Source organism: Acartia tonsa, chromosome 7, assembly GCF_053477335.1.
Source record: "Acartia tonsa isolate MP-2025a chromosome 7, ASM5347733v1, whole genome shotgun sequence".
NCBI classification, from domain to species: Eukaryota; Metazoa; Arthropoda; class Copepoda; order Calanoida; family Acartiidae; genus Acartia; species Acartia tonsa.
This window is the reverse complement of record NC_137266.1, coordinates 51,225,617-51,239,633: the sequence shown is the minus strand read 5'-3', so window position 1 is coordinate 51,239,633 and position 14,017 is coordinate 51,225,617. Positions and strand designations below refer to the sequence as shown.

General features: G+C 31.1%; 2 protein-coding genes across 3 annotated transcripts in view; one reads left to right on the top strand and one right to left on the bottom strand.

The window, feature by feature from the left end:
• LOC145323956 (uncharacterized) overlaps positions 1-14,017 on the top strand; it is a 342,132-nt gene that overhangs the window by 285,107 nt on the left and 43,008 nt on the right. The gene's annotated exons all lie outside the window — the stretch shown is intronic.
• Positions 381-4,298, bottom strand: LOC145323946 (ADP-ribosylation factor-like protein 2-binding protein). 2 transcript variants are annotated; one of them, XM_080166560.1, is made up of 8 exons: positions 4,227-4,298; positions 3,605-3,756; positions 2,987-3,076; positions 2,402-2,471; positions 1,785-1,820; positions 1,443-1,483; positions 905-964; positions 381-513 (listed from the first exon to the last, which is right to left on the bottom strand). In XM_080166560.1, exons 1-8 carry the CDS (start codon positions 4,285-4,287, stop codon positions 490-492), a joined length of 534 nt encoding a protein of 177 aa, XP_080022686.1. In that variant the 5' UTR covers positions 4,288-4,298; the 3' UTR covers positions 381-489. The 2 variants fall into 2 exon arrangements, with proteins under 2 accessions (XP_080022686.1, XP_080022687.1); XM_080166561.1 differs by having other exon boundaries at positions 2,408-2,471.

Sequence of the window (14,017 nt, the reverse complement as noted above, 5' to 3'; positions counted from 1 at the left end):
TATTAAAAGTTATTTAAGAGGTTACATACAAAGATCTAAAGGAATATGACAATGGCCGATAAATTCATGTATATCCCCAATAATGATACACAAAATTCCCTCTTCTGTATATTACAATTTTTGGTTAAAACGTTTGGACACTCAAATAAATTAATCAAAATTCATTCAAAGACCAAAGTTATTTAGTCAACAAATATGAAAATGTTAAAAAAAGACTTAGAGGACTAGTTTAATAAACAGGCCATTGTCCCCTCCCTCCTTGTGTTGCATAGGTAATGTAGGAAAGGTAATAAGTAGATTCTATTTTTAAGAACATGTTTTTTTTAGAATTTTAAAGAATTCTAAATATTACTTTTGATGAGTTTAAAAATTAATAAATTGCTTATTAACTTAATAACATAAAGTTAATCTGAGGTTACTTTTTATAATTTTTGAAGCAGTTGAAACTTTACATTTTAATCAATACTTTTCTGGCTGTGACGTTCTTCTTTAAGAATTTTGCTCTTCCCCTTTCTGAAATATCAAGATTATAAAAAAGTTCATATTGATATTAATGCCAGCAATGACTGCGAATTGTTAGAAAAAATCACTGAAGCTGTTGTGGCTTGCCTATTTGCTTCTTTAGTGGTTGAAAAGATAAAGTCTTTTTTAAATTATCGGCAAAAATCTTAGAGCTCTCTAGGAACAGTTAAAGGTTCGGGGCATCATTTTTTTTCTCTTGGAAGCGAGGTTATATTTCCCAAAAAGACAGAACCTTCGGACCTATGAGAAGCTTTACGGTAAAAGAGAACCATATCAATTCAGCGGTTAACGAGGTTCTAAAGCCAACGAATAAAAAACGTTATCATAAAACTTTGGGGACTAGTGTAATAATCAGCCCAATGTCCCCTCCCTTCCTTGTTACCTGGTCGATTTTTTCTACACTCAGGACTCCAGTCAGATCAGGCGAACCATCAGATTTATCCTAAAATTATTTTAATTGGGATCTTCTTTTAATAAAAGATATATTTGTATTTAAAGTTACTAGGGGTTTCGCCTCTTGCATCTAGAAGGGAAAGGTAGAAAATAGCCTAACACCCACCCAAGACTTAAATCTAAATAAAAATTATCCTTGAACCTTCACATGACCTATTTGTATTTTACCTAAATGAGAAAACCAATTCTGTTCTGTAGTTTTAAGCTTCAGACAAAAACTCTTATATGATAGGATTTAGCAAGAGAAAAAATCTTATTATTTTTATTTTCGTAATCTTCTTTAGCAAAGTTACTTGAGGAAAGGGGCACATCCGTTAAAGGAAAGACCTTCTAAGTTTCATTGAAATAAAAAGTGTAAACAAATATAAGAAATGCTTTCTCCACTAAAAGATAGTGGCGCAGCTGCTTGTTGAAATGAAAAAAAAATTAAAATCCGCCAACTTAGATTAGATTAAAATGTTATTTACCTTGGCATAATCAACAAATAGTTCTTTGAAGGACATAAAATCTAAAATATTACACATTATGTTAAAAAAATGGGTTTAGTGCAGTTCACATTAAAATGTTCCCGGTAACGATTATAGCCAAAAATCTATTCACTTTGAAGGCTGCAAGCTATCAAATGGTTAAATGTAAATGACATGACCGCATATTATGTTATATGGCATAAGAAGGTTTATAGATAATCTGGAATAGCCAAGAATTAATAATTCAAAGGGAAGAAAAAACGCGTAAAATAAGTCTTTTTTTGTGCATTGCTTTGATGTATCATATCAAAATAATTTTAAAATCATTTCAATGTTTTTAACCTGATAAGGTGTATAAAAGCTCAAAGACATCTCCTTCTAAACATAAAACAAAATTATTTTTTTTGATTTATCCCTATCATAATCTGTTGAGGTTAAATTAGTTTTCTTATTCCTTATTTTTTTCAGTTAACATAAAATTAAAAGACTTAAAATCTGAATCAATTTTTCAAATAGCACAGTGAATAAAACATTAGTATAGATATATAACCAAACAACTACCTGGATACCCCTGTTGGGGACCTTTCTCGTCTAGCTACTAGCAAATTGCCTTTTGCTCTTGTGTAGCAACTTGTCTTACGCTATTTGTTGATTTTCAAAGACCAAATCAAAAGTTGGTACTGGGTTTTCGGGAAAGGGATATATAGAAAAACAGACAGACAGATAAACATACTGTTACTTTGCTTAAGTAATAATGGTTAAAGCATGTCACCTCTACCTAGGTTCACTAGTTTAAACCTTCCATGGACTAATGAGAAGCTACCCTGTAAAGGAGAGGTTCAACGGTTAACGAGATCCTTCAGTACAGACAGACAGATAGACATCCTGTTACTTTATTTAAGGATGGCACAGTGTTAAAAAATGTCACAAAACATGAAATAATGGTTAAAGTATGTCACCTCTACCTAGGTTCACTCTTCTTTCTTGCACAGTGTCTAAAAATTCATCTAACTGGAAGCCAGGAATTCTCTTAAATAATAACAAACAATATTACCCCTTTTACAGATTAAAATTATTGGTTTAAAAGTTTGGACACGAATATTTTGGAATCAACAATTTACAATTCATTAAAAGTGCCCAAAGTTTTTAGCCGACAAATAATATAAGAAAACTTGATTATAAAACTTTGGGGACCGGTGTAATTTACAGTTTTTAAAAATTCATCTTACTTGAAGCCAGGAATTCTCCTAATAAAGAAACCAATCAAAATTCACCCAAAGTTCAGCCAACAAATAAAAAAAAGGCATAATAAAACTTCGGGGACTAGTGTAATAAACAGCCCAAAGGCCCGCCTTCCCTGATTACATACATAAATACCAATTAAATGATTTCAAAGACCCAATACAAATTCGGGACAGGGTCTGTAGCTTAAAACTTGAAAAGCTTGAAAAGTTTGAACACTACATACTAGTTTGGAACCAACCAATCACATTTTAAAAAAGATACCCAGCTAATAACAAAACGTGATTATAAACTTTGGGTACCTGTACAAGTTGTTGTTCTATATATTCTTCTAAAGTTGAGGTATATTCATAAAATATATCTGTATATATCAGTTTATTTTCTTCTGTATCCTACAATAAAATAAAGAATTTTTGTTAAAAAATACTGAATTCAAGTTTAAGAGAAACTTAATTTAATGCCTTAGTTTTTTTTTCAAATCAGGTGAAACCTCTCCCTTTATTATTGGCCCCTTTTAAAGTTTAAGAACAGTTCTACAGTATTATCCTGTGATATAAAGTAGTAAGGTTTTTTTGCCTGTAGCTTAAAATTTCCAAAATACTGTAGCAGAAGTTTCATAAATGTCCCATTTGGTTTTAGCATAGTATATTTTTATATAAGACTTAGGATGGTTTTAAGCTATTTCCTGTCCCTCTACTCTTTTAAATATAAAACCATAGCTGCTAGGGGCGCAGCCTTTTGTATCTTATAAGGCTAGAACCAAGAATGTCATGGTATAGGAAAGGGAGACTTCACAGATTTGAATTTAAAAAAAAACATTAACTTTTAGATTTTAAACTTTGAAGGTAAATTTTCAAGTAAAACTTTTTTTGTTCTTATATTTTTTCATTTCAAAACAAAAGTAAAAAATCTCTATTTACCTCAAAATGATGATAGTGTTTTTCAAGAAGGTCATTCTGAAGTTTTAAAAAGTCGTCCTCGACTAGAATATTTTCCAACTCCCCAACAACTTGGTCAAATTCTTCACACGGGGCTGGCGGGGTTAGATAGTCACCATCCAAGTCAAATTCATCTAAAAAAAAAACATTTATAATAAAACAGCATTATGAGAATTAATCAATGCAAAGTAGTAAATGTAAACAATAAATAAAGTTGACAAAATAGTTATAAACCTTCAAAAGAACTATGAGAAACTACTTTATAAAGGAGAATCATATCGGTTCAGCAGTTATCAAGATCCTTTAGTAGTGACAGACACACACACACAAACATCCCGTTACTTTTATATAAGGATTACCTCAGGGACGTCCAAGGGGGGAGTTAGGAGTCAAAGTGGTGATTACCCCTAACCTAACCCCTCTCCAATGTGAAATTACCACCAAAATTTTGTATTTTTAATTTTTACACCCATCCCAAATTTAAAAAAAAAACTTGGAAGTCTTTGTCTCTATGATATAAAGATTACCCCCCCCTAACATTTTAATTTTCAATTTTTACCCCCCCCCAGAAAAAAAATAAAATTTTTTGACGTCCTTGGATTACCTAATTCATGTGTAGCTGCAGATTCAGTTAGACTGACATTTGTTTCTCCATTTTCACACATTTTATTAAGGTCTGAACATTAGAATAAAACAATACAAAACTTTCAATTAGATCGTTGAATATAGCATCAAAAATATTAACACAGCCAAGTCGCTACAAAATAAAAGCAGAAAGATAAATAGCAGACAAAAAAGGTCTCCAAGACAGGTGCCATCAGGTAGTTGTCTTGGTTATACATCTATACTTTTAGCTACATTTATTATCTAATGGTTTATTAAATGTTATGTTAATGTCGAATCAGCATTAAATACCTGTTAATAAATAACAAAAAAATTCGATTTAACAACTTTAAAGACTTTTATTGAATTTTGATTGGGTGTTTCATTAAGCTGAATGTCCAGGCTTTTTAACAAATAATTGTAATTAGGGTTAATTTTGTGAATCATCATTGGGGATCAATTGGTACATCAATTTATTTATTGGCCTATCTCTTTAAGCTGTTGAGCCTAAATAATTTTCTTGATGCAAATTTATTTGAAATAAACAAAAACTATTTCAAACTTTCGTCTCTCTAATTGAAAACAATTTAATAATTCATTGTTGAAATTAACTTCTTAGAACTATGGTAACTTTTAAATTTGTTATAAAACAAGGACATCAAATTTCATAGATTTACATTTTTTTAGATACTTGTTAAATATTATCTGATTGATCTGGTTTTGAAATACTGATTCCTGGGACATCAAAATACAATGTTATAAGCATCTCTATAATCAAGTCTTAAAAATGTAAGTATGTCTTCAATTTGTCAACAAATTTACTTAAAATTTTGTTTTGACTTTTATACATCTATAATCAAATTATCTAGTTCCGACACTCTACAAGTGTTTATGTTATGGATGTTGTCATCCTTGTTTAACTAATCTTTAGATTTTAGGGAGATTTTATTTGTGGAAAATTTCACGAATTAAAATTTGAAATGAGTTATAGAAACGCTTCATTTTGCTATAAAGCATTTCACAAGAAACCGTCATAAAATCACAGAAGGAGAGAAAAAATCTATAAAACATTTAACCCAAAAGTTGTTTCCTTTTGGAAAATTGGCAAGGGCTTAGCAGCCGCACGATAATGCCTCAAATTTTAACTCGTTTGGATGCTTTGAATTTTTTTATAAGTCGGATTATCATATTTGGTCAGGTTTAGACTGTCAGATGATAAAGGTTGATTTCCCTGAGGCTTACAGGCGGCTGAGACACGCTATAGCCAGGGATCTAAAGGGATAAAGCAATGGCCGATAAATTGATGTTCATCCCCAATGATAAATCACAAAATTACATTACATTACAATAACTGGTTAATACGTTTGAACACTCAATTTAATAAATCAACCAATCAAAATTCATAAAAGTCTCCAGACCTGTGAAGGCAACGAATAAGAAAATGATATTTTGAAACTTTGGGTCCAGTATATTGAACAGCCGAATGTCACCTCCCATCCTGCTTTTTTGCGAGATATTGCTGCATAAACACACACAATATACTTCCTATTATTTGTTACAATCTGTGGAAAAAATAAGCTGGAATCATCGACCTTGATGTTTGAAATAACTTTATATTACTTAGAAAATAAATACTATACTATCAGGTATCTAAAGGCATAAGACAATAGCCGATAAATTGATGTACATCCCCGGCCAATGTTGAAACACAAAATTACCACTTAATTAGATTACAATAAGTGGTAAAAACGTCTGAACACTTAAATTAATTAACTAACCAATCAAAATCTAATTAAGTCTCCAAATTTGTTAAGCCAACGAATAAGAAAACATTCTTATAAAACATTGCGGACTAGTGTAATAAAATGCCCAATGTCCCCTCTCTCTCTCTCTGAAAATAAATACTACGCTATGCCACTAAAACAAAATAAAATTTTCCTAGACAATGAATAAAAAATTTTGAATTTTACCGAATTATTCTAGAATGATATAACCTGCTTTTAACCTGTTTTTATTGACTTTGAAATCATTTTTGGTTAAGTTTCTTCTAACTTAATTACATACACAATAGACAAAACAAGGATGCAACATCCATAAAAGCGAAGCTCTGAAACGGTAGGACAGACGAACATTTATTCTTGTAGAGTGTCAGAACTGAACATGCAAAATATAAACATAAAAATTTGACAAAAAAACTTCTCAAATACAGACTTGATTATAGAGATGCTTCGTTTTTAATATTGTACCTTGTTGTAATAGGAATCAGTGCTCCAAAAATCAGATCAAACGGATTATTATATCACATACAAATTTGTTGCTCAAAAAGTTAAAAATCAACTTGTTTAAAATGGACGTACGGACATTCTAGTAACGATTATAGAGTTGCTACGCTTTCCAAGTCGTGCCTAACTACTACAGGAATCATCTTGCAAAGTTTGAAATCGATGGGACAATTCTAACATGCCTAAATCAACGAAAAAAGCTATCCGTAACGGACGGACAGAAGGACGTACGGACCGACCCTAATTATAGAAAAGCTTCGCTTTTAAAAATAATGATTGTAGGCAAAGCTGATTCTTCATATAATCCAAAGTCGATATTTTGTCACCCATGGCCACTTTTATTTTGAAATTAAATACCGACAGAATATTACTATTGGTTTGATAGTGAAAACTGAAATAATTATTTAATACAATGGGTAATTTCGTATTTATATATTTTTCTAATTTTTAAAAATGTGCTCAGACTCGATCAATCCTTTTTCTTGTTTTATTTTTCATTCTCTAATCATAGGACAATGGGCTGTTTATTATTCGTTTTCTTATTCGTTGCTTTAACAACTTTGGGGACTTTTGTGAATTTTGAATGGTTGATTAATAAAGTTGAGTATTCAAACGTTTCAACTACTAATCTTATGCTACAAAAAGGTTAATTTGTGTGTCATCATTGGAGATGTACAATAATTTATAGGCCATTGTCTTATCTTTTTAGATCCCTGCAAATTTCACACTTCATTTAAATGTTGATAACAATATTTTTTTACTTATATTTTGTGATTATATTTGAAAGTACTTCAAGGCCTTATTGGATATCTTTTCCCTCTTGTTAAAAATAAATTATAGACTGTAAAAAGAAATTTTTATCATAAAACAAGGATAACAACATATACAAAAGCGAAGCTCTGCATCGGTAGGACAAAAGAACATAAACAAATGTATAGTGTCATGATATAAATTTATAAAATCAAAACAAAATTGCAAGTAAATTTGTTGCAAAACTGCTTAAATTAAGGACATATTTACATTTTAGGAATTGATTATAGATATGCCTTGCTTATGACACTGTACCTTGTTGTAATAGGAATCTGTATTAAAAGATTGTTGCCAAAAAGGTTAAAAATAAACATGTTTTAAATGGACGTACGGACTTTCTGGTAACGATAGGACAATTCTAACATTAATTCTAAATTAACGAAAAGAGCTTACCGCTACGGACTGACGAACGGAAAGCTTGGCGTTTAAAAATGTATTCAGGCTCGGAAGCCGTAAATTTTAGTGCGGCTCTTCTGCGAATTGTTGAAAGAGAGCTGCTTTACTGCGGCTTAATCTTAATTTAGCGGTTCAAGCTGTCGCGGCTGTGAATCACATATATTTTAGTTACATGTCAATTGTAAAATTAATGGTAAGTAAAGAATTTTCCTTCTGTAATTAAACTCACTTAAAGAATATTACGGGGTTTCCTTCAAAAGTGCTTATCGAGCACAGAGGTTCCTTCCCTTATTGTAAAATGATATAAGGAGGGATTGGTTTTACACCTTCCCCCTCATTTAAATATAAGGAGGGGGGGGGGGGGGAGGTTATGGTGCTCGCAAAGCACTTTGGAAAAATTATTTGACCTATCATTAAAACTGTACATTAACATATTTATCTGTACTTAGAAAACCATGCATATCTTATTTACACAGCAATCCTTAGCTAAGATATGCCTGTTATCTTATTAGAAAAATTTAATATGTAAGTATGTATTTGCTAGATAACAAAGATTTATTTTGCTTATATTCAAATCCTCACATTTGAACTGCTTTGAAATGCTTTTTTTATTTACTATTTTAACTGAGGTTTATACTTTGTACACTTTATTGTATCGTATTATAGACAGCTTTCCACTGAAATTAAAATGGAATATTATATGATTTAAAGGTCCGGGCTAACAAAACTGGTATTAATTTTATGATCCTTAATTTAATATTTGTGGAAAATTGTCTTTAATACTATGCTATACATGATTTTTCAGTATATCTGAGAACTGGTTCTAATCCAGCGGATATTAATATGTTTCGAATGAATACGAGAAAATTTATTAGATAACTTTTACAAATTCTAAACACAATTATCCTTCAAATATTAAACCAAACTGAATGTAAGTGATCCAGGTAGTTAAACCACTGTTTAGCCTTCAATATGGTAGTAAGGCCGGAAAGGCCGGTTTAGATTTACCATTGGGGAATTGATAGATAGATAGCTTTTGGAGTGGGGGAAAAAGAAAGGAATTTCATAAAATATTCAGGGAGGGAGAGGACATTGTGCTGTTTATTACACTAGTCCCCAAAGTTCTATAATAACGTTTTCTTATTTGTTGACTTTGGGGAATTTTTTAGAATTTTAATTGGTTGGTACATTAAGTTGAGGGATAGAACGTTCTAAACTGAAATTGTAATCTACAGAAGGGGTATTTTTTTATTATCATTATTGGGGATGTACATGAATTGATTGGTTATTGGCTTAGCCCTTTTTATCCCTGATAAATATTAGAAAAAGAGAGAAATAAATAAAAAAAATATAGTTATTGACAGAGAGCGAGATAGATTGATAGATAGATAGATATATATAGAGAGAAAGTCAGAGAAGATTGGCAAAAAATTTAAAATATTGAAGTATATGCTTATGTAAATACACAATACACATGTAGCCTATTAAAGTAATATGATTAATGACAGATGGATCTCTTTTGCAGTTTAGGTCCTGATAACTAAGGTTTATAACTATTTTGGAGAGGGTACCACCATCCTTCCAAGAGAAATCACCCCTAGAAAAAATTACATTTTAAAATCTTAATTTCTTTTTTCTTTTTTAGAACTAAAATGCATGCTATGCCCTACTTAAAAAATAATATGTATTAAATTACAACTTGTTATAACTTGGTAAAGAAAAGAGGGAAAAATTCTTTTAGTGTATTATTATTATTTTAATCATAACTATATTCATTGAAGAATGGACATTTTACAACAAACTAATAAAAGTGTTATAAATCAGAGGTGCGAAAAAAAAACAGATTAGGACCGGTTCTCAGTCATAACGAAAATTCATGTATATCATCGTATTACAGACAATTCTTTACGAAAAGCGTTAGCTCGGTTGCATTACACTAGTCCCCAAAGTTTTATAATAACGTTTTCTTATAACTTAAAACTTATAATAACTTTGGGGACTTTTTAATGAATTTTGATGGCTTGGTTTATGAAGTTGAGTGTCTGAAAGCTTTAACCACTAATTGTAATCTATTGTCTTATCCCTTTAGATCCCTGTAATGTAGTGCTATTCTTTGTATGAAATAATTCTTGAAGAAAATAAATCAACAAACCAAAGTACATTTTTCCAAACATACAATGCTCACGAAAACAGGGATCTAAAGGGATAAGACAATGGCCAATAAATTGATGTGTATCTCCAACAATAATACAAAAAATACCCCTTCTTTAGATTACAATTAGTGGTGGAAACGTTTGGACACTCGACTTAATAAACAAACCAATCAAAATCTAATAAAAGTCTCAACGAATAAGAAAACTTTAGGGACTAGTGTAATAAACAGCCCATTGTCCCCTTCCTCCCTGGCAAGGAGGGGAAGATTTTTATGATTGAAAATCAGGGGATATTTGTCATTGGAAAGCTGCTACATGACTTACTTATTCAAAACTAGCAGCTACACGCCCCTAGAGGCCTCTAGGAACAAGTAAAATGTTTCTTTTCAATCTAATTTAAAATCAGCTATTTACCAAAAATAGATGAATGGTGTTAGTTATGTTTTTAGCTATTGCAAATTTTGCCGCAGGGTGGCGTTTTTTTTTATTTTTGTCGATTTCTCTGGGGAGTGTGGTTTTACCCTCCCCCAAAATAGTTATAAACCTTCCCGAGACCAATGAGAAGCTACCCTGTCAAGGAGAACCCGATCGGTTCAGCGCTTGGCGAGATCCTTCGGTACAAACAGACAGACAGACAAACACACATCCTGTTACTTTATTATTAGGATGATTATAAAATAGAAAAGTAAAAATAAATATCTTATTTTCACGAATCATTATAGGTCCCAGAAGTTTAATTATGACGTTTTCTTATTTGTTGGCTTAACAACTTTAAGGACTTTCATAGAATTTGTTATTGGTTGGTTCATTAAGTTGAGTGTCCAAACGTTTATAATCTACAGAAGGAGTAATGTTATGTATCATCATCGGGGATGTACAAAAATTTATCGACCATTGTCTTATCCCTTTAGATCTCTTAACAAAACTACTTAATCTTTATTTTTCCTTATATGGCTTTGAAACTTATTAATATACGCTGGATTAGAACCGGTTCTCAGGCATAAATCATGTAAAGCATCGTTTTGTAGACAATTTCCAAGAATATTAACATAAAAATCCTAAAATTAATACCAGTTTTGTTATCCTTTGGCCCTTCGAGGCTAACAAAACTAGTATTAATCTTATAATATTCCAATTAAATATCCGCGGAAAGCTGTCTGTAATACTATGCGATAAATAACTATTAGAAATCAATATTTCTTTGGATAATATTGTGCTTGTATTTTTGCCTTTGCTGCTTAATTAATCAATACATCCAGTGGTTTTGGTCAAGATAGGGGATTTTTGAAAAGAGAAGGCTTTCTATAATTAGGGTCGGTACGTCTGAACGTCAGTACGTCCGTACGTCACGGAGAGTTAGCTCTTTTCGTTATAATTGTTTTATCGATTCCAAACTTTGCATGGTGATTCCTGAAGTAGTTAGGCACGATTTAGATAGCGTAGCATCTCTATAATCGTTGCTAGAACGTCCGTACGTCCATTTTAAATATGTTGATTTTTTAACTTTTAACAACAAATTGACCTGATTTTTCAAATAATGATTCTTGGGACAGCAAAATACAATTTTATAAGCGAAGCATCTCTATGATCAACTCTTTTATGGAAGTTGTTATTCTTGTTATTCTAGTCATTGCGGATTTTTTTAAAGATTCGAACAATCTGTTTCATGTACTGTTGAATCAATAAACTTTTTTGTGTATTCTCAACAGATTACCTTGAGTAATATAAAAATTTAAAAGATAATGCAATTTTATGTTTTTTGTATATTTTGTAAAATCGGTAAACAATGACATTGTATTAAAATTTTCATGGGTATAAAGGGATAAGACAATAGCTGATAAATTGATGTACAATCCCCATAATCATACACAAAATTATCCCTCTTATAATCTACAAATAATGGTTGAAACGCTTGGACACTAAGCTTAATAAACCAACCAATCAAAATTTAATTAAAGTCCCAAAAGTTGTTAAGCCAACGAAAAAGAAAACGTTATTATGGGACTTTGGGGACTAGCGTAATAAACAGCCAAATGTCCCCTCCCTCCCTGTTTTATTATTTTACCCTTGTATTAGGATTTATACAAAGCCGTACATTGAAAATATCTTTTTATCGCATCGTTGTACAGACAGCCTTCCGCGGATAGTGAATAGAAACATTATAATATTGTTGTCTATAACACGACTCGATACATGACTTTTCAGCATGGCTCAGAACCGGTTATAATCACAAGCGGATATTAATAGATTTCGAAGTCATACTGAAAAAGTAATCATTATTTAAACAAAGATGACAACATCAATTACAACATGTAGAATATCAGAACTGAATAATCAGAATTCAAATGTATAAAAGTCGAAAAAAAATTGTAGTTAGATGTGTTGAAAAACTGCTTAAATACAGGAATCAGCATGCAAAGTTTTAAATTGATAGGACACTTCTAACATGTCTAAATTAACGGACAGACGGACCGACCATTTTAAAAAGATCAACAATAAAAAAAAGTATGTACATTTATCTTAATTGAGATAAGAAAATAAAATTCTTCTAAAAATAATAACTTTTTAAATGTGAAGGTGTATATTTCTTTATTAGTTGTAAATTGAGACAACCATATTCTTTAGTAAGCATAACTTCCTTGTTTCTTAAAGGATTTTAAAAGTTTCTATCATAAAAAGGCGCAATTACAGAGGGGACATTATTGAGCTGTTTATTACACTAGTCCCCAAAGTTTTAAAATTGACTTTTTCTAATTCGTTGGCTCAACAATTTTGAGAACTTATTTAATTTAGATTAGTTGGCTTATTAAGTTGGGTGTCCAAACATTTCAACCACTAATTGCTATCTACAGAAGAGATAATCATAGGGGATTTACATCAATCAATCGGCCATTGTCTTATCCCTTTAGATCACTAACCAGTTTGAAAGTTTTGCAGAAACATCCAAGTGACTGTTTACTAATCATATCAAAACAAAATTAACTTTGACATTTTAAACTTTTAAATTTTCAATGAAAAAACCCAGGGGTTCAAAAGTTTATAAGTTTAGGGATAAGACAATGGATGATATTTTATTGTAAATCCAAAATGGTGATAATAGTTATTTATCGCATCGAAATATACACATATTTCCGCGGGTAGTAAAACAAAGCTGAAATTACTTTTGAAACTGGTTAATTCAGCTGTATTAAACCAGTTCTTTAGCATAGTAAAAAAATCATGTATCGTATCGAATTATAGACAATTTTCGATGAATAGTAAATAAAGGTCATTATAATTATATCAGTTTTGTTAGCCCGAGTCGTCGGGTCGTAGCCAACTAAACTTAAATATAGATTAAAATTACTACAAAACATTTTCCATATATAACGGTATGTCTGTCTGTCTGTCTGTACTGAAGGATCTTACTGGACCAATATGATTCTCCTTTACAGGGTAGCTTCTCTAAATTCCTTAGAAGGTGTATATATTTTGGGGATTGCTACCATTACCCTACCAAGTGAAAACAAATATTTTTGTGTTACCATTTTCTTTTTAAAAGAAGTGGGATGGAATCTATTTACCCCCTTTCCCACCTCAAGGCCTCTAGGGGCGTAACCACTGTTATAAAAAAAAAATAAGAATATGATAAATAGAAAATTAATGTAAAACTGTGATAGACGTCATAAAAAGTAATTATTGTTTTGTTTGTTACTTAACAAGGACAAAAAATGTTCAGAAGTTTATTTTTTAATTTTAGCATATTCATTTAGAAAGCTAAACTTAAAGATTTGCAGTGATCTAAAGGGCAAGGCAATGGCCTATAAATTGATGTACATCCCCAATTATCATAAACAAAATTACAATTAGTTGTTGAAACGTTTGGACTATCATTAAATAGATCAAACTAATCAAAATTCAATAATATTTCCCCAAAGTTGTTAACGAATAAGAAAACGTTATTATAAAACTTTGGGAACTAGTATAATAAACACCCTATGTACCCTTTATCATTAATAATGTGGCACAATTTTCTTCCTGCAGGAAGGGGGGCTTACCCTGTGGGGTCTAACCCTGCGAGGCCTAAACATTGTCTAGCTAGCCAGTACTCAATACAACCTAACCTAACTTGATCTGAAGTAAAAAACAATGAAAAACTACACGAACTCTTA